Raw genomic sequence first — 21,371 nt, 5'->3', positions numbered from 1 at the left:
TCACCATACATGATACGGGTTATGGATCACTTTTTCTCTATCCTCTGATACTAGTCTCTTCATGAACTGACACCCAACTTTGAGGGTAACTCCCATTGTTGTTTTTTGTGGTAATATTCTAATTGAGATCACTAATTACTGTATCAGTTATATTTTGTCAGTAAAGTAGAAAATTTACTAGGTATATTGCATCCAAAGTTGTTTATTATAGGGTTTAACCATCAGAAGACTAAAGAATAAAGATCAAGAAAATTTTCTCAGGAAATCCATGAGAATAATGTCAATAGAGTCTGAGTTATATGCACATAGAAGAGGTGCTGTCATAAGGATTTTTGAACACTATGGACAAAATTCCTTCATCACATCCATGCCTGCCTAGGCCTACAGCTGATTCTAGAGACTTAAGGCCTCCTTTTCCTTCTACTTTCCTGTCTCACACAAGCAGCTTTCATTAGTTGATTCTAGATGGAAGCTTACTGGGAAGAAATTGCAGGGAATTTAGTTTTTAAGGCTTTATGCCCCCTTAGTAAGGAAAGATCTTAGAAAGGTGGAAATGTCAGTGAATATTAACTAATACATAGCATGGAAGGGAACTTAACTTCATATGAGACGTTCAAGGCCTTTAATAGCAAAAGAAAGAAGTGAAAGGTCAATACTTGAAAGTAAGAAATGAAACAATCATTATGATACTCTACATTTAAAATAATAGAAAATTTACAAGCTTAAAATATTCTTGGGCAAGGGCATGGCTCAAATGGTAGGGTACCTGTCTAGCAAGCATTAGGCCCTGACTTTAAACCCCAGTACTGCCCCCAAAAACCCATAAATAATAATTTAATGCAAAATCAAATTTTCTAATATATTAGCAATATAAAAAGTAGAATTTTAAAACATTACTACTATAATAGCAACAAAATATCTAAGATACCAAAGGATAACATTGAAAAAATGAGTAAGAAAATTACAGAAAAAAAATTACTGAACGATTTGAAAATCACAAAAGGAAACTAAATTGATATACCATGTTCATTGATGAGAATATTCCATATTGTAAAAACAATACATTTTCCCAAATTAGTTCATTTGTCCATTACAATCCAAGTCAAGATGACAACAATGGGGTTTTTTTGGTAACCTTTTCTTGGTTTCATTTGTTTTTTTTAAAGAACTTGACAAACTGATTCTAAAATTCTTATGCAAGAGCCAGTTAAGTCAAGCAAAAGCTTAAAACAACTAAGACAGTGGTTTTTTAGAAAAAGATGATGGAGGAATTATCCATAGCAGTTATAAAGACAATATGTGATAAGATGATGATAAAAGTATTACCAAGCTTAAGGAAAGATATGCTGATTTCTGACCGATGTGGGATTGCAAATCAGCAGGGGAGATGATGTATTATTTAGTGAACACTGTATCCCATATACAAAAATGATTAGCTCCTTTCCTCACAAAGATCCACATACAAAGATTAGCTGGATTAAAGATGAGTGAGAAAAACTACATTTCCCCTTTCCCCCCCCTTTTTTTTTTTTTGGAAAACAAATCCTTAAGACTCATAGAAAAAAGTTGGAGAGACTGTTGTGTTTGGGTAGGGTTTTTTTTTTAAATCATAAAAAAGCATCAATTAAAAAGAAAGATACTGATAAGCCTGATTCCACAAAAATTAAAAAAAAATTTTTACTACAAAAGCAACTATACACAAAGCAAAACAGTAACACAGGCAGCGAGAAGATAATTGCAATAAATATAGCTGGCAAAAATTTTGCATCCAGAATTTGTAAAGAACAGAGCAGTCCAGCCTTCAGTATATCCTGAAGAAATTCTTGAATATCAGTACAATACAAGATAGGTAAAAATGTTCACTGAAGTCTTTTCAATTCTTGAACATTGTTTATAATTGTTACTATAAACAAATGTACATTAAGAGACTGGATAAGCAAACTGAGGTTAATTAATACACTGAAACAGCATATACACAAAATAAATGAATCACAGGTATATATACATAAGGATAATGTTTTAAAGTTTGATACTGAATGAAAAAAATTTTAAGAAGATATACAGTACAATGTTAAGTATTTTAAATATGTTAAATATATTTTAGATGTCTTCTGTCTACTTATGTGGTTAAGGTATAAAAACATGCCAAACAACAAAAACAAGAAACCCTCAAATCCATAATAAAATAGTACAAGAAAGAAAAATTAATGACAAAAAAGTACTGGAAATGATGAGCTCTCAAATTCTGGAGAAGTTGAACATAATCCAAAGTACTTAAGGAGGGTCTTCAGTTGTCATATTTATTTCTTAAAAATCAAACAAAAGCAGAAAAGATCACTAATAAATATGACAAATGCTAAAGACCCCAAGTTGGATGCTATTCTTTTGTATGTTTAAAACACTTTGTAAATATTAACAAATTGGAAGGGAAAGTTAAATGACCACATGACTTTTCCTGGCCCTGCATCCCAGAAAATCATGATCCCTTAGAGGCTCAGTCTGTATTACGATTGACAAGACATTATCCCTGTGAATGGCAAGTATTTTGTATGGGTTATATTACTAACCACCGAGTAGCTGTTTCTTTGACAAATGCCTCCTGGGTTCTAAATGACATACTTTCATGTTGTGATAAGTTGGAGATTATGTACTATTATCAGCGTTTTGATACATGTGGCATCTTCCTTTACCATGAAACAAGCAACCAATAAAGCAGTTGACAGAACTATCAGCATTTTGACAATGGCTCTGAGTTACTCTAAAACTTTCTGGATCATGATCAGAAAATAAATGTTGCTTAGTATCATTTGATAGCCACTGTTATCAATTTCTAGAGAATTAAGCTAGATATTCACTTATCTGGACTCTTTCTTCATCTATCCTGACTGGTGTAGTCATCAGAGTTGGTCACAGTGCCCCAAAAGATCCCAGTCTCTTTCCCCGACAAGCAGGATTTCTTGGGCATGGCCTCTGCTCTGGATGTTGGAAAGTAATCACATTATCATTGTGATGGAAGGTTCCCTTTTGAACTGGAGAATCTGCAACATTTTCCTTCCTTTGGTCAGGTGTCCTCAAACTGGATTTTTTTTTTTTTTGTGGTGTGGGGGCTTGAGCTCAGGGCCTTCTCCTTGAGCCACCCCACCAGCCCTATTTTTGTGAAGGTTTTTTTGTGATAGGGTCTCGTGGAACCATGGCTGGCTTTGAACCATGGTGGTCCTGATCTCTGCCTCCTGAGTAGCTAGGATTATAGGTGTGAGCCACCAGTACCCGGCATGACTGGATTGTTTATAAAATTATTTTTCCTCTGCATCATGTATGTGCAACCCAACCTCAATGATGGCGATTAGTAGTAATTGGCCTTTCTCATAATTAGAAAGTGATCTTGTGACAGAATAAACCTTGAAATTGCTTTTGGTGATAAGATCATGTCTTTGCAAGATCAACTCAATTCTCATTGCCACAAATGGCAGAAGAATTGCTAGAGCAGATTGGTGCCTGGCTTCAACTTTCCTACAGGAACTGTGTAGCTGTAAAGAAGTGGAAGTGCAGACTCTCTACCCTATTGTCAATCTTCTGACAGCTTTTTCCATAGAACAGTTTGAAGACTGGAGAGCCCTGTTTCTGAGACAAAGAAGTGTTTTCACACCTGAAGTGTAATTTCACACCTTGTGTTTCTCAGCAGATAAGTGCATAAAATAACACATCAAACCGGAATAGAAAAAGATCAACATACAAAGAAAACTGCAGGTTGTAATTTGTTTCCTACCTTACAATGCTCTTGGAGAGAACAGTAAATTACAGAGATCTGGGTTTAGGCTTTAAAAAGTTTGGTGGTTAGGTGGGGAAGTGAGCGGTAAACAGTAATCAACTTTCTGCCTGCAATGAGCAGAATGCACCTGATGTTGGAATTTGGGAAACACCCTAACATTTTGATTTTTGAAAGAATAGTACACATCAAAGTTAGGAGTAAAAATTGTATTTGAAGGTCAAAATGATAAGTCATAGTAAATTGTAATTGGGGCGATAATTTCCTTTGCAATGACCCATTCCTAAGTTTTTGTAAAAGTAGATTATGTTGGTAAAATTTAGACGGTTTTTCCTTTGTATAAATAACTAAAAATATGATGGTGGTCACCATTTTACATCCTTTTAGTACAGGGATTATAAAATGAGAGGTTTAGCTTCATTTCAGAAACTCAAGAACTTGAGACCAAAAGAAAAAAAATGAAAGTTGTGCTGCCTGGCTAGTTATGAATATTCATTACAGAATATTTGTTGAAAGTCTAGCACCTGTTAGGCACTAGACCAGGCAGGAGTGTGTGTGTGGGCATACCAAGGTAAACAAGGCCACCCATCTCTACCACTGAGGAGCCGACAGTCTTTGCAGACAAGCAGGCAATAATGATAAGGCTGGTAAGTGGTGAGATAGGCTAACACTAGGTATTGGTGGAGGCCCAGAGCTGGTGGGTGAAAGAAGTTAGCAAAGACTCATGGGCAAAGTGATATCCAAGCTGAATGATTTAATTAATAGAAGTCATGGGAGGGTGGGTATCAGTTAGGATACCAGGGCATGGGAGGCGTGCATAACAGGGAAAGAGGAAAGAGAACATGAGGTTCAAAGAATATGTAGTGATTGTTTAATTTAGGCATAGAACAGTAATTTGACTATGAAAAAACCCAAAGAGAAAAATGTGTGTGTATATATATATATGTATATATATATATACACATGCGTGTATATTTATCTTGTTATATAACTAAACTGTGTATTAAGACCTGCACATGGCGACATCATATACACATTGCACATACACATCTGTGCACCTATGTACGCATCCTATGCAGAAGCAGGTTCTAATGAACTTCAGCAATGTGCCAGGTTGTGAGCTACATGACACATTAGACATTCAAGGTAACAAGCCCTCTTCTTAATAATTCATGGAACATGGGTTGGTCTAACAGCAAGGACAGGGCATAAGGATACTGATCAGTATTTCGAAAAGAGAAAGTCGAGGCCCATGTAAACAGTACAACTGAACTGACAAAACAGCACTGATGTTTTCTCACCCCATCCCCTTGTTTTTGCCATAGATACATATGGAAAACTCTTCCTCCTCAATTCTGTGGGTCAAGAGATGTCCCGCTGCAAGACCTCCATTCGACGTAGTCAGCCCAATCCTGTCTATAAGGAGACCTTTGTTTTCCAGGTTGCCCTCTTCCAGCTATCTGATGTCACGTTGATGATTTCCATTTACAATAGGCGTGCTATGAAGCGTAAAGAGATGATCGGCTGGATCGCCCTGGGCCAGAACAGCAGTGGAGAAGAAGAGCAAGACCACTGGGAGGAAATGAAGGAAATCAAAGGCCAGCAGATCTGCAGATGGCACACTTTGCTGGAATCCTAGGTTTGCCACCCAGGTGTATATCCTTATCTGTGTGCTATGTCTGCCTTGGTCATGTGTATAGCTGGCTACTAACACCAGTAGTCAGTGGATCCTGGCAAGGTTTTCAGGCTTTAAGAGAGATTTTAGTAACTCTCGGACATTCTGAGTGAGAGCTTTGGGTTTCTCAAAGATTTGGTTTGGGTTTCATATTGTCATTTTTAAAAATGACATACACAGCCATGTGTACACTAGGGAAATGTTGCCATAGTTGAGACCACTGATGATGACATAATTTGTGCTAACAGATTATTGAGTTTTGGTTCACACTATGGGAATGAAGTTGCTCCTTCTGTCTCTGTTTGCTTGGAGAGTAACCTGAGATTGCAAGGAAGCTGTTAAATGTTACTATTTGCAATCACTTAGGTGTATGAATCAGAGGTTTGCTCATTGCAAAAAAAAATCCAAATTCAGAAATGAATCAGAGGCTGAGGCTCATAGAAAAATGAAATTGTATTCCATAATCCTTTCTTTCACATTTTCTCTTTACCAAACACCCTATTTATCTAAAATGTTATAAACTTGTGCTTATAAAATCAATTAAATGCCTCTCTTTATCTCAAAAATATATTATGGTTTTCTATGAGACTTAGGTAGAAGAGTCATTTTGTAGCTGAAAAACTACTGTTGTAAGAGATCTCTTTTTGAATAAGATTTCAAATTAGTAACCTTCAAGATTTTTATGCTGCCTTTCTCACCTAATAAATTTTTAAAGAATGAGAAGAAAACTAAACATCCTGTTTATGGCATGGATTTATTAATTTTTCAGAACCTGGTATTCTTTTGGATTATATGATTTCTATAGTTAATAATATACACTTACACCTATATTTTGAATGTATGCCTGCATGTAAGCTATACTCATTTTTATGCACTGTTACCTGTCATTAGAGCATAATGAAGTGCTCTTTAATAAATTTTGATTTGATTGATTTGGGGACATAAGTGTGTGAACACCTGCGAGTGAAGAAATATTTTCAACTTGTATGGAAATGACATTAAATTTTTCTTTGAACATTTGAAGTGCCTGTAACTGTCCTTTTTCATGATACTACAGCAACATATATTAGTCACTACTTGCATTCTGGGCATGTGTTATTTATTCTGAACACCGATCTTGTATGGTTATGAGCATGGAGTTTTATTTTTCAACTGACTTTTACATATTTATACAGTGCATGTTTAGTTTCTTTATTTCTAGTTCTGAGCTCTTAATTTCAATTGCTTTAAATTGGCAGTAATAAAAAAAGGAAGGAATGTACATTTAACCCATCCCCAGTGCTACAGCTTTTCTGAGCAATTGCTCAGTTGCTTATTTTTAGCTTTTCTCTTTCATTGTTGACTTTTTTCCTGTCTGTGAGAAGATTGATAGCTAAATGATGGATGTATACAGTCAAAAACACAGAACTCCTTCTCAGCTCTACATTGTGACAGATTGTAAGCATGGACCGTGACACTTGAAGAACCTAGTTATTCCTTACAGTGTGTAATGGCTATCCTGACAAGACCAAACCAGGGCATAAGATAACTCTAGTATGACTTTAGGGTTCAGTCTTTGAAAGAAATGATTTCATAAGAAAGAATCAAAATTTGCAGAATAAATAACTGTTTCTTTTTTAGATCACAGGCATTTCATACATACTGCTGTTCAGTTATAGGGCCTAAGTAATAAAACCATGCTCCTGTGGGTGTTCACCTTACCTTTCTTGGGAAGACCTCAAAGTGCTTTTCCAGCGTTATGTCCATTAACTGCTGAGTGGGCTTTGCAGTGTGGCTATGTCACTGAGTGGAACTGAGTGCGATTGATTAAGTAGCAGCACAAAGAATTGGCTTTTCACATCCCTTACTCTTTATGCCTTGTGTTTAAAGGGAAGTAGAGCAGCCTCATTTTGCTTTGCTTTATGCAGTAGCATAATAGCAGCATTCATTTTAAAATTTCCATTTGAAAAAAAATCTGTATATATTGTACAGATAGCCGTGGGTTTCCTCCCCTCATATTTTCCTGCTCTACATGTTGCCTGCATCCATTGTGTTGTGGTACCCAGTGATTAGTTACCTGTACTTCATTTTCTGCTTCCTTGACCTCCCAGTTTTAAGTTCTCTGGGATAGTGAAGCTATCCTTGTGTGCTCTATCCAGCTACTTTCCAAAAGATACTCTGTTTATGATGCAGTTTGTAGGAAAGTGCAGGCTTTTAAGGGAAAGGATGCCTGAAAAGCATTTTTTATTTTTACAATTTTTCTATGTTGGTGGTACTCACCATATAGAATGCATGTTCATCTTGAATATATGGCAACATTCCCCTCAGCTGAATGTAAAAACATAAAATTCTAAAGACAAGATGCATTAAAATATGAGGCTGAATTTTTTTTAATCTTGATTTGAAATTCTTGCTTAAATCTTTTGATTTTGTGCACTTAAACTCCCTTATTTTCTTGGCAAAGTCTAGACACAAATGCATTTAACATGTTTTTCACTTGAGCTTTTACATCTACATTTGCTTTTCAAAAGAGTTATGAAAGATAATTAGTTGGTTGTTGCAGCAAGAAGGCTGCTTTTGCCTGTTTCTTTGTGCTAATGATTAATACCTCATGGGGAGTTTTACATGGAAGTGCACAGATTTTTGTTGCATGAGTAGTTCTTTCAGTGATTTTTTTTCCTGAAGAGCATGCTTTTAAAACAATACTGTTTAAATGATGCACTAGGTTTGTGGAAATTTGCTTCATAGTGTTAGCTTCTTTCAGGGTGTGAGTTTACACTGAATTGAGAAGGGCTGGTTTCACCAGCCATGGTGGCGGTGGTGTACTGACTCCGTGCTCCTCTCCGACTATGTTGAATTTTTAAATGGACCATTCACCATACAGCCGAACACCTGCTCTCAGTTCTCTTTCCTTCACTGGCTCCCTGTGTGATGCACTGTTGTTTTGGTCCCTGTTTTTACTGATGCTGTATAAATGTCAGGGAGGTCCTTCCTTCTCTAACATAAGAAGAATTTGTAGTGGCTTTGGGTGTATTATACTCAGCGTTCCACCTGCATAAGCCTGAGAGAGAACCATCACCACATTGGCAAGAGGAAGAGAGAGTATGGTGCTGCATTGTTGTTCACTTTAGGCACCTTTAACTCTGACATCCTTCAATGACAGTTCAGTAATTGATCTCAGACCTTGATATTCTCCACAGTGCTAGGTGCTACAGTAAGCCTGAGACACACCCTTCTGCCTTTTCAACAAGTAGATCTCACAATATTTTATAAATTGTTACCTCTTGGTCATGGCTGTACTGGGTGATCTTATCCAATAACCAGAACTCTTTTCAAGTAAAGTGTTATTTAAGCCTCATAGCTAGTAAGTGAATGTAATTGATCTGTCAGTGTGGACATTGAACTGTGAATTCCTAAAACCCTGGCTATCCTTTTACAGTAGAGGACTCAGCATGTTAAAGAGTAAAAAGTGAATCAGAAAGTTATTTCTAAGTGACATGAAACCACACAGAGGTGTATTCTTTACTTATAAAAAGGACTAGAAGACACACTTGTACCTCCTCTTGGTTTTGATGAAACTGTGGTGAATGTTCCATTCTATTTGATCCAAGACAAAAGCAAATTATGGATAATCTGAAAATGGCCCTATCTGAAAAACTAATCATTTGTTTAGGTAAAACTAAACAACAACAACAACAATAATAACAACAAACCAAGTAAGCATGTGTAGGAAGAATTAATCAATATGCTAGATTTGCTTAGCATCACTTGCATATGTTCAAGAAGAATAAATTAATAGACTGAGGGACATTTAACTAGCAGCCAACAAGTTGAGGAATTCAGGAAAATGCTTAAAGGTGCAGGAAATGAAACTGGTCCAATGCAATGAACTTGGCACAGATCCTGTGGTCTTAGCCAGGGTTTGCCTGGAACTCTGCTATGGGTTTGGATAGAACTCTGCCGTGTGGCCTTAAGAAATTAATCTGCCTATGTTCCAGTGTCCTCAACTGGAAAATGGAAATAATACCTACCTCATAAGGTTTTTTTTTAAAGAGAGATCAATGAAATCACAATTGTAATGTGCCCAGCATAGAACTTGACATGTAGTTAGAATTCACTAGTTCCTCCTTACAGTCATGCTTGAAAAAGAAGTGTTTAAGATTTATTTCTTTTTCTACAGAAGTAGTTGTAACACTAGAGAAAAACTCAAAACAATTTTCAGATATTTTGTAAAAGGTGGCTTATGAAGCCAGCCTAGATTTGTACAGAAAGTAGATCAGATCAGAAGATAATCCTGGTATGTGGAAGAAATTGAGTCTTAAGAGATTCTGAAGTCTAACAGAACCCTTGCCTTTTATCTCCTTAGTTTGGAGGAGGTGCAGAACCTTTATGCTTGTTTGTACACTTAAATCAACTATACACAAGTCTTCTCTGAGCCCCCATCCTGCTGTTCATATACAGGTAGGGCACCTAATTGTCCCCATCAAAAAAAACTTGGTGAAGATGAATTTGTGTATATATTTTAACTTGATCTGAAAAAGTAAAATTAATGATGTGACACTATAATGACACTTTTAAAAATGGATACTCTATAAAACCTATATTATATGTCCCTTGCATATCCTTATAGGTGAAAATTTTTAAATGGTCTAATAACAGATATCAAAACTTAAATAACTTTTTAACCAGAAAGGACTATTGGAACTTGTTATTTTTCAGTTTCCCTTAAAAGATGATAATGAAAGGAATTCTATCTGCTGAATTCTACCAGCTGAATTCCTTTTATAGTGGCTTTTAAAAATGCCTTGTTGATATAATAGAAAGTATATTCAGTTGTTCTCAAGTGACTTAAACCTTGAGTAAAGGAGTGTTTCTTAAAGAATTTAGAAAGGTGTATTGACCTTAACAAATGTCCTCAATTAAGTGTTATCAAGTACCATGAAGCGGTCATGGGATGCTTGGGGTTTTAAACTAAGTATAATTCTGGGATGGGGAGCTGTGAGGCTGCACTCTCAACACTGCCAAGATGCCAAAGTGCTGTCTTGAGTTCTAGGCTTCCCTATTATGTAGAAACATGAAAACATTGGAGAGGAATCACATAGCTGAGGGCTTTAAATGGGAATGACTCAATAGATAGGGAAGTTAAAGCAGTTGTATGGGAGGTGAGCTGGTTGTGAACCAAGAGGATGGTGCACATTATTTGTTGTTGACCAGTGGGGACAAAGTCAGAGCAACCTCCTATGCTGAGTCATGAGATTTTAACTTAGATCTAAGGAGAGTTATAGAAAGGTTGTTTCATATTAAATATATCCTTTGATGTTCCTCTTGTCTATCACTGTGTTACTTGGGATGGCACAGAACTTAAAATCTTTTTTTAAGCTATTAGTCATCATAAAAACAATGCTTACCAATATACAGTTAAATTGTTTTAATTATATGTGCTGCAAGATGGAGCTTCCTGTTATGGTTTATTGAAAGAAGGTGAGACACTGAATCTGTTGGAGGAGAGCTACTAGAAGTCCCTAAGTTTATGGTGAGCTTTGGTTGCCTTACAGGGGAATTACCAAGAGGGTCCCAGAACCTTCATTTTTGGGCATTCTTTAAAATAGAAAGATCTGCTTGATAATATTGATTCTGTCTACAGAAGAATGGGAGGGCACCTAGGAAGATAGTCTTTATTCAGTTTCTTCTAACTCCAGTATTTCATGGGTAACCTCAACACAGAATCCATGATAACTCCACTCCTGGCCTGTACTTTCCTTTGGATATTTTTACACATTGATCTTTCTTGGCTTCATATGTTTTCTCTTGGGAGTTCCTGTTCAGGTTTTGTTTAGAGTCTTTGGGGATACCTGCAGCTCTTGGTGAATTTCCTCTCCTATGGTGCTTTGACTATTTCCATTCCCCTGGGGTCACAAGGCAGTACCCTAGACACAGAGATAATAATCACCTGTATTTATAGCCACTGTGGAACTTGCAGTACAGCTTAAGGCTTTATAGAACGAACTCATAGGCAGTTGTGGAGATCTGTGGATGTTCCTAGAATCAAACTGTTGAGTGATGCTCACTGTTCCCCATGGCTCACTAGTGCTGCCTTTAGGTGTCTCCGTGGGAGTTCTCACTGCATGCCACTGGGTAACAGTATTACCACTTGTACTTTGAAGAGGATGAGAAGGCAGATTTCCCAATGGTATCACCATATTTTTGCAATATTTTTGTTGATTTAATTTTCCCTTAAAGATTCTACTTGCTGTTTTTTATTGGTTGGGTTTATATAAAATTTATTCACTCTCTTGAGTAAATGAATTCACTTGTATTAAGTGTAATATGTTCCAGAGTCAGACATAGGGGCTGGAGAAGAGAAGATGAGTAAAACAGTTTAAGTTCAATAATTATTTTTGTTTCTAAGTGATTTTTACTTTCTAGATTCTAATGAGGACTCTTATGTTTTGGGCTTAATGTATTTCTGTAATGGTTTCCTCCTGTGAAAGGGAGAGGATTTAGGGAAGGTGGACGTTTCTGTCTCTAATTAAGAAATAAATATACTTGTCTGTCAGACTATGGTTGTCTACATAAGAAATGGGTGTTTTGTATCTGTAGGAAGACTGCAGCATTCCATTCCTACAATGAAATGAGTTATAGCGTGAAATAGAAGTTGGACAGTTAATTCTTTTGACTTTTGTTAACTGAATATTGAGTGCCCTTCATAAGGCAAGTTAGACCCTGGAATGCTAGGTTGGTATAACCAAATGTGACACAGTTTTTATAAGCTCTGTGTTTTAATAGGCATTGTTGCCTTTTACTTTTTGAATGAATGGGCTAGAGACCATAGCTTCCAGATAAAGAGGTCCTAATGTGAGCAAACAGCCCTGCTTACCTCTCTGCTTTTGATTGAAACTTGTCTTCGTTATTAAAAGCTACACTTACTTGGGGCATCCTTTTGAAATATGTGAAGGTAAACCTGTAGCATGTTCCTTGGGAGATGGGTGAATAACTGATTTCTAGTCTCAAATAATTTCTAAAACAGTCCAAACGTAACTCTTAAAGCTTTCAGTTTCATAATAAAGGATACAAATTGGAGTTTTTCTGATGGATTTATTACTTATAATTCTTACAAGAATTCATTTCAAGGGCCAGGCTGCTTGGGAGGCAGAGATAGGGAGGATTGTGGTTTAAGGCCAGCCTGGGCAAAAAGTTAGTGAGACCTCCGCCTCCCCCCCCCCAACATACCTGGACAAACAAGCTGGGTATGGTGGTGCACATCGGTAGTCTCAGCTTGTAAGAGATGTAGGTAGGAGGTCATGGTCTGAGCCTGGCCTGGTCAAAAAGCATAAGACCCTGTCTGAAAAAAATAAACTAAAACAAAAAGGGTTGGGGGCATGGCTCAAGTGGCATAGCACTTTCCTGACAAGTACAAGGCCCTGAGTTTAAACCCCAGTACTGCCTCCCCCAACAAAATGACAAACTCAAATGTCTACTAAACATGTCTCAAGCCAGACAAATGAGAATCTTTGCTGACCTAACAATTCTTACTGGGGACAATGTTTTAGTGTTGCCCAGTTGATAGCTCCCAATAAAAAGTGCACATTTCTGACTTAATAAAGACCTTGAAGTTTCAGAAAAGATACTAGAAAGCTGCCAGTTAAACTGATTAGGTGAGAACCACGTGCAGTAAGTGAATGGTTGTGGGCACTCACATTCCAGAACCGTGTTTCTTTCCTAGGACTGCCAGGGTCCTTAGAGTGGGCACCTCAGCAGGGCTTAGTAATTTTGCCATGTCTTCCTGTGCACTGTGGAAATCTTTATTTATGCATAGTTGTACCACATTAGAATGCAGGCTTATTATGCCTCCCAACTAATGCAGCCACAAATTAGATTTTATTATTATGAAATACAAAGTATTTCCCAGAATTTTAAAATTTAATGTTTTTATTTAAATTTATGAATAAGGAGTTAATATTTACATACTCTGTTGTGACTGAGATTTGTTATACTTGGACTAAGATTTGACTTGTATTTTCAGGTGAAAGCATGATTTTGTGATCTACTTTCATTTTAGAAAAATTAATGAACAGGATGAAGGTAAATAAGAGCAGACTTGTACATGATTTTTAATTAAACTCTTATTTTCAAAAATATGAAAATTAAAAATTCACGAACAATGAAATTAGAGCAATTTTAGGTTCACAGCAAAACTGAGCAGAAAGTACAGTTTCCATATACCTGCACCCCCCTCCCCTACACCTTTCACTATGGACATCCTGTCCACCAGTGTTACATTTGTTATAATTTATATTGACACATCATTATCCAAAGTAGGCGGTTTAAATTAGGGCTCATTCTTGGTGTTGCATACTCTTTGTTATTATTAGCATATATTCTACATATACTGTGAGGGGCTTCGTTGTGATATTTCCTTGGTGTTGTATAATCTATGGGTGTGAGAGCTATATTATGATATGTATTCATTGTAATACACAGGAAAATTTCACTACCCCCCCAGGTCCTCTGTGTCTTCTTCCTTCCTCACTAAGTCCTAACAACCACTGATCTTTTTACTGTCCATAGTTTTTCCTTTTCTAGAATGTCTTATTATTGGAATCATTCTGTAGGTAGCCTCTGCAGATTTTTTCACTTACTAATATGCATTTAAGTTGTCCTATCTTTTTATGCCTTATAAAGTCTATTTAAGTGCTGAATAATATTCCATTGTCTGATGTATCACAGTTTATGACCTATTTACTTTTATTTCTAGTTCCAATTACTATGACAATTTTTTTTGCAATGACAAATTTTAATGTGGATATTCCCAGGAAAAGTAAATGGATGACCTCATATGATTCATCAAATAAAATGTAGTAACTTCCATCTCGGAATCATTTCCATGTACCTAATAGGGAGTTTATTTTACATTTGGAGAAAAGACTTATGAAAAAATATCAGATAATTACATAATTTGTATTAACCAATCTAAATCTTTTTTCTCTCCATGCAAATCTAAACCAAGAAGTTCTGAGGACTCTGCAATCTGACCCCAAATTTAGCAACTCTGTGGTGTTTCCCTTTGTTGAGCAGTGATTTGAATGTATGCTAATAAAGTGTTAATTATGTTATTCACGTTAGAAAACCATATTCTGTTACTAGTTTATATGACTTTACCTCTGTCAGTTCTGCCAAAAGAAAGGAAACTTTTGATTGTGCTGTCATAGTTAATTGCATAAATTAATTAAAAGTGGTTTGTAAGTAAGCGTCTAGCCAGCATCTCCAAATTCTGAATGAAAGGACCCTCATAATGCCTGGGCTGAGTGATCAAGTAGATGATGTTGGAACAATAGCACTGGGTGAATGAGGGGCCCTGATTGGTGATCAATATCTGATGGACATTTAGAGATTATCTCCACGTGTACTGAATGCCCATTGCTTTGTGGCTGCAGCAACTTGTCTTACTGTAGAAATGAAGATACGACTATGTAAAAGAGAGCTGTATTTGGTACCTAGTCTTGCATTAATGAGCTCTAAAAGGAATACCAAACTGCAGCCTACTTCAAGCCTTCATTTCTGCATCTCCCTGATGAGCTTAGTAATACTTATTTACCTATTTGCACCAGGTTGTTGGAGGAACAAGGTTCATTCATTTTTTTCCACTCTGAGTCCCCACTGTGGACCAGGCCCATTTGTATGACTAAGAAACAGATAGAAAAACACTTTGCAGAATTTCTGAAGACTTGCAGGGGTTTTGGAAACTGCAAGCTATTTTATTTTTATACTAAGGTCAGATCCACTTTTTATGTTGCTATATCAAAGTAATTGACACTTTTAGATCTCTGCTAGTAATTTGTCTGACTACAAGGTACAGTTGGAATGGTCTTTATTCTGCCTCTAAGAAAATAAAAATAAAGGTTAGGTTCTAATTTTTTTTTGTTCAAACCCTGACCACACAACAGACCACAAATCTGTCTTTTTCCAGGTGGTTTGCCAATCTTTGATTTAAACACAGACCTTTCTGTACAACAATTTCACTTGGAGTATAGGGAAAGTATTAAATTGAATAGCTTGGTTTTTTGTCTTCCAAAATGGGATTTGGATATAGTGTATGGCAAATTTCTTCCCCCACTGAAGTCTTTTGATCCATGTTGTTATTTTTTTATGAATAATCAGGTTTGTGCATCTCTCACCTCTGAAGTTACATTTATCAGCCATGTAATCATTTTCTTCCTAAATATCCTTTTACTATCCCCTAGAAAAAGTAAAGATTAAAGAATCATTTTTAAGGTACATCCAAGATTTCATAGCAATATTTTATTTGTGTTCACAGTGCAAGATAAATCTGATACTTTCTCAATTTTTTTTCTTGGTCTTCATATGGCATCTGAAACAGTTGTTCATATTCACACATTTATGTTCCACCATATGCATACTGTGTGCAGCTCTGTTGTTTTAAAATATTTTATTGGCTTTCTTTATATCTCAACTTTTGATGGGTGTCCTTGAAGAACTTGCATGAAAAAATGTAAATGTGAATGATTCATTCATTTGGAACATATGTAACTATTTTAGGAGATTTTCAGGAGATTTTACCCTACATGGAGCACAGTGCTCTCAGCAGAGAATGTGTTTTATATTACTATTCTACTCACAGCTGGATGCTGCAGATGAATTAAGGTTATAAACCTGTCCTTTTCTATTTCATGTTTACTTTAGTGTATTATCTTCATGTACTACACTGTCCTAGGTTTTGGGTGGTTGTCAGCAGTTACATGTGGTCCACTTTTGGGGAGAGTTTTGTATAACATAGTTTAGCATAAGATCGGGTCTTCCTTCAGATTTCTAAGCCACTAGAAGAATTCCTCAGCAAGCTGATTGCTTAAGGATGGCTCAAGATAGTAGTCACCCTAAACCTCTCCCAGTGCTTCTAGGCATTTTTTGATTCAGCTGTGATTGTATTTCCTCCTCTGAAGTTTTCTTGAAGATAATTCATAGGTGATCCAGAGATTCAAGAAAGAGGAAAAATGTCTCTTCCCCAAGGGCTTTGACTCTCATTTTAAAAACTAAAAGTCTTCAGAGCATTCCCTGTAGGTGTGTCCTTGTGCGTCTCCTGCTATGACTTCATTGGCTTCGGTGTTTCTCATTAAAGAAGCATGGATAGACCTCTGGCTGTTACCTGCACAGACAGCTGTAGACTGTAATGATCCATCCTGTTTCTAGATTTACTTCTATCAGTGAATAATTGGTGTAGAGGAAAAGGTGTGGACATTTTTAAATTGCTGAACTAGAATAACTTTTGTAATGTTCGAGTTTTCATAACAATGGTTTTAATGTATTACTGTCTTGTGTTTTAACTAGGCAAATCAGTGAAATATTTAACATGTTAGAAACCCCCTTTGAAAATGTGTTAGAAAATATAAAATTGTTTACCTGTGATAAAGAATAAGCTCATGATTAGAAGAATTATACTGTTTTTCTTGTACAAATAATGCTTAAGGCAGATGTTCATTCTCACAGTGATGTTGAAAAGCATATTTTATGCAGTCTAAAAACTGTTTCTGTATTAGATGTTTAAATGCATGAGGATAAATTCTAATTGCTTTTTGTTTAAAACAGAAATGTGGAAGAAGCATTAGCCCCACTTTGTACAAAATGTCTGCTGAGACTGAATTCATGATAGTTCAAAACTGAAAATCATTCCAATTTTGTAAAACTGCTGCTACTGGTTTTATCAATAAAGTTTTAGCAGATGGCTTAGATGTACATGTGTGAAAATTTTTTATGTTAAAAAGATAGTTCTGCAGCATCAACATGCAAATTTTATGAGCCTGAATGATATCGCTTATTTTAGTATATACAAAACCCGTGAACTTCAAAACCATACCAACTGCAGACATATATATTAGAACCATAAGTGTTACATTTATAATTGACTTAGTTTCAGGCTGCTGTAAGCTTTCATGGTAAATACTTATACAAATCAACACATATCAGTTCAAATTCTTGTTTACAGTGTTCAATTTAAAATAAGAATATCAGGTAAGTAAGGAGCTATACAAGATGTCTGAATTTGCTGAATTGCATCTGAAGAAGTTTCTGAGAAGGCAAAATCTAGATGTTCATGTACAGAGTTTAGGTTATTCCCCATCAGTGAACCTCCCGTCCAGAGCCCTTTCCTCTCTGTGCTTACTTGGTCCTAATAGGTTTATGAGGTTCAGATGTAGCAAGCTCAAAGGAGAGAGAGCCAGGCTCTTCTAATCCAATGCCTCCATGGCAATGAAACATGGTTGGCATACCCAAACAATAATGAACATGGGAAAAAGTTGTAGAGATGTTTCAGGAACAATTTTATTTTTACCATTTTTACATACTGTGTTAGTTGAGGCAATGAATGCTACCTTTTGCAATCAGTAACCTGAAATGTCAGTGTGACCACATGAGAAAGGTTTTACTCTATAGTTTGGTTTTCTCATGCAGTTCTCTTTCTTGAAGCATCTGAGGGTCCGTCTGAGAATCAGCCTTCTTGAAGTCCTTATGGGCTCTAAAGGAATATATTGCCAGGTAGGTAGGGAAGGAAGAAAGGCATGAGAATGAAATTCTTTGCTTTAGGGGCCAGGCTTAGAGGTGGTGGTCTTTACTTCCACCCAGGCTTCACTGGCCAAAACAAATCAGGTGTCTCCACCTCTATTTAAGAAGTCTGGGAATTACCGTTTGTGTTCCCAGGGAAATGAAACAGAATTGGTAAGAATCCTCTAGACAATATCTGGTACACATCCTTTTACATTTTTTTCTTTTTAAAGATTTTTTTCCAGTGCTGTGGTAGCGGTGATTATTTCCAGAAAGCTTGCTAGCGGCAAACTCGTTTGTTTTCTTCCTAAGCCACATGGCCCTAGGACATTCTAGGCTGGTTAAAGGGTTCTATGTATTCATTAATAGTCATGTTAAATTGAGAGCATTTCAACAATAAAGGAGCACTGTCACAAATGAAGGCCATTTGAGTTCACTTTCCCAAAGAGCTGGCAGGCTGAGCACAAAGGAGTATTTCTACATGTGCATGTATCGTAGAAAGTATGACATAGTAAAGCACCAAAGCAAATAACATGAAAGTATGACAAAAGAAGAATGTAGAGAAAACATTTGTCAGTCTACTAATTTTAGAGTGCATTATCTGGAGAACCTAAAATTTGACACACAATTGTTATCCTCTGACATTGATCCAACAGGTACTTACGCAACCTTCAAAACTAAAATAATTGGAACCTGTGATTCTGACTCTTGTTCTTTAGATTTTTTTTGTTCTACATAGTCATTTTAAAATTTTACTATTTTGAATAGCATTTTATTGATGAATCAAATCCCATTATATGTCTTGGAAGCTTCAGAATACTATCCTTAGAGTTTATCTGAGATTTCTCCAGGAATTTTAGAAATATGGCTTCCAGGGAAGCTTGGGTGACATTTCACAGCTCTGATGAATTCTAATGAAGCATCATTCTTTTCAGAAAATAAAGGAGTAAGAGGCAAGACAATTATTACATCTATGGTTATCTTGAGGAGGGACAAATTTAGTAATGAGAATATTAGAATTTGAATGAACTCTAAGATAGATTATAATGGTATTTTGATATTTAAAATCCAAAATTAGGCCAAATGTGGTGACAAATGCCTGTGATCCTTGCACTTGAGAGGTGGAGGCAGGAGGATCACAAGTTTAAGGCTGGCCTGAGCTCCACAGTGATTCCCCTGTTTCAAAAATAAAAAATACCCAAAATGGTTTAACAAAAGATTTGTTCTAATCATACTGTAGAATTGGAGAATTTATAAAATTTTATCTGTGGGCTGGGTGTAGTGGTTCATATTTTATAATCCCAGCACTGAGAGACCAAGGCAGCAGGATTGTGAGTTCAAGGCCAGTCTGGGCTATGTAGCAAGACCCTGTCTCAAAAAATATACATAAATGTACACAAATACACATGGATCTGAATATGTAGATATTAATAATCCAGTAATTTGAAACTCACACTTGTTCTATGTCTGGTTTTGTCACCAAGCCATTCTGCAATCTTGATATTACCTTGACCTTTCTGCTGCATCTTCCAGTGTCTTTTAAGCTTTTCGAGGTAGTCCAGAGGGGAGCTTTGACAACTTTAGTGAGTTAGATTGACAACAGAAGAGGTTTCCTGGTCTGTTCAGATAAAATGCAGTACAGTTCTGTTCATACTGGTCAAGTCAGCTAGCTGCTCCCCACATGTATCTCTCTGGTTTTGCTCCAGAGAGATAACGCGATTGTTGGCCTGCTTTTCAAAGAAAGACAAAATAGTTGAACTCAGAGGATTCACACTCCCTTTGGGGAACCTGGAGAGAAGAGTTAGGAAAATACAGAAAGAAATGACTTTAGATTATTTCCTAATGCATTAAAACCCAGGTGGTCATCTTTATAAGGTGCTTTGAGAAGGAAAAGGAGTTGTTATATAAATACAATGTTTTATTAAGGACAGAAAACTATTTTCTGTATAAATAGTCTTCCTTCCCTTCCTCCTTCTGCTTGAACAACTAAAAAGACAGCACCTAGTGACTGCCTTCATAGTTTGTTTGAGTTCACTAATTGACAGGCACCCAGTAAAAGGATAAACAGGGGCCTCGAGCCAGGATACAGGGTGCATGCATCCATGCCAAGTGGATAGATGTGTGATAGATCAGTGCTACACACTGGGAGCACGCTGTTAACCAGGTGGAAGCAGCTTACAATCTGGCATGATGAATATCGTGAAGTGGGATCGGTAGTGTGACTTGGGACTGTAATTAGGGATAATGTAGTCGGTGGGAGGTTGTCGGGGGAAGCCGCAATAAGGAAGTGGTATTTAAGCTGCGACTTGAAGGCTGAGTAGGAGTAAGCCAGGTGAAAGGGAGGCACATTAAAAGAAGAAACAGCATGTTCAAAATACCTGAGACAAGCAAGAACTTTCCCCATTCAAGGAAGCTGAAAAGAGTCTGGTGTGACTGGACCATGACAAGAAGGCCAAGCTCTGAGATGGCAGCTCCTTTTGTCCTTTGCCGTGAACAAGAAAGGAGCACCCGTACATGGTGTAATGCTGGCTGTGCCCATCTCCTGGATTTGATGTGTACCCACCTGCAAAGCCTTTCAGTCCTGACTGCTGAAACTATCGTCAGATCTTTAACCTGGATAGGCTTGTTATTACTTCCTCAGACAGTTTGATTTTAGGTTATCAGCTTTTGAAGCCTTGGGACTAACAAAATTTTAGCTCTAAGTTTTGTCACAGGCATGAAATAGGTACCTCAGAGAGTTGTAGGGCCATTTTGTGTAGTCCCCTCACAGAATGCCTGACACCACAGGAACCAGCACTTCATGGCAGCTCTGCCCTGGCTCCAAAGACAACTTCCTTTTAATTGATTCCTGTGGTGCTGTCTTGCTTTTTGGGCTCTGGCATGATTCTACTGGGAACCAGGGAAGAGGTTGTGCTTCCTTCAGAGAAATTCTTCTTCTGAGGGAGGATTTGGGCAAAATTTTTCTACTAGCTGTCTTACCTTCCCTTCTTGAATTTGCTCACTGGCTACCCAAATTGCCCACTTTGATCTTCTAATCATCAACTTCCCCCAATAAAACAACACTATTTAAAAGCAAGCAGAAGCAGTGGTTAAAAGAATAAATAAAAACAAAGCTCTAGTAAGATAAAAGAGAATGCAAGCCTTTGAGAAAATTTATACTCAAGTGTGAATGATGGAAACGTGCATACCTTCTTCAGTTTCCTTTGTGAAAAGTACTTTTTCTTCTGTATAATTTTTATTTAAAAAATTTTCATATTAGCCTCAGGTTTTATTTAGCTCTTGGATCAAAATGAAGTCTTTCTAACTGTGTGAAGGAAGTATTTTAAACCATGGGAACATTTTTCTTTTTTCTGAAATCTTTGGCACCGTGTCAGTAGGCAGCCACAGCGCCAAAAGGAG

At 36.8% G+C, this 21,371-nt stretch overlaps 1 protein-coding gene across 8 annotated transcripts in view; it reads left to right on the top strand.

Annotated features, from left to right (window-relative positions):
* Syt16 (synaptotagmin 16) overlaps positions 1–17,168 on the top strand; it is a 290,398-nt gene extending 273,230 nt beyond the window's left edge. For 7 of the 8 annotated variants that reach the window (XM_074067834.1, XM_074067835.1, XM_074067837.1 and 4 more), the window contains one exon: positions 5,092–17,168. In XM_074067834.1, the coding sequence (XP_073923935.1) occupies positions 5,092–5,405 (314 nt within the window). In that variant the 3' untranslated portion in view covers positions 5,406–17,168. The remainder of the gene's footprint in view (positions 1–5,091) is intronic. The other variant, XM_074067840.1, reaches the window with a different exon arrangement.
* Positions 17,169–21,371: the final 4,203 nt, after the last annotated feature.

Source organism: Castor canadensis, chromosome 3, assembly GCF_047511655.1.
Source record: "Castor canadensis chromosome 3, mCasCan1.hap1v2, whole genome shotgun sequence".
Taxonomy (NCBI): domain Eukaryota; kingdom Metazoa; phylum Chordata; class Mammalia; order Rodentia; family Castoridae; genus Castor; species Castor canadensis.
The sequence above is the reverse complement of the archived record's forward strand: the minus strand, read 5'-3'. Positions and strand labels throughout refer to the sequence as shown.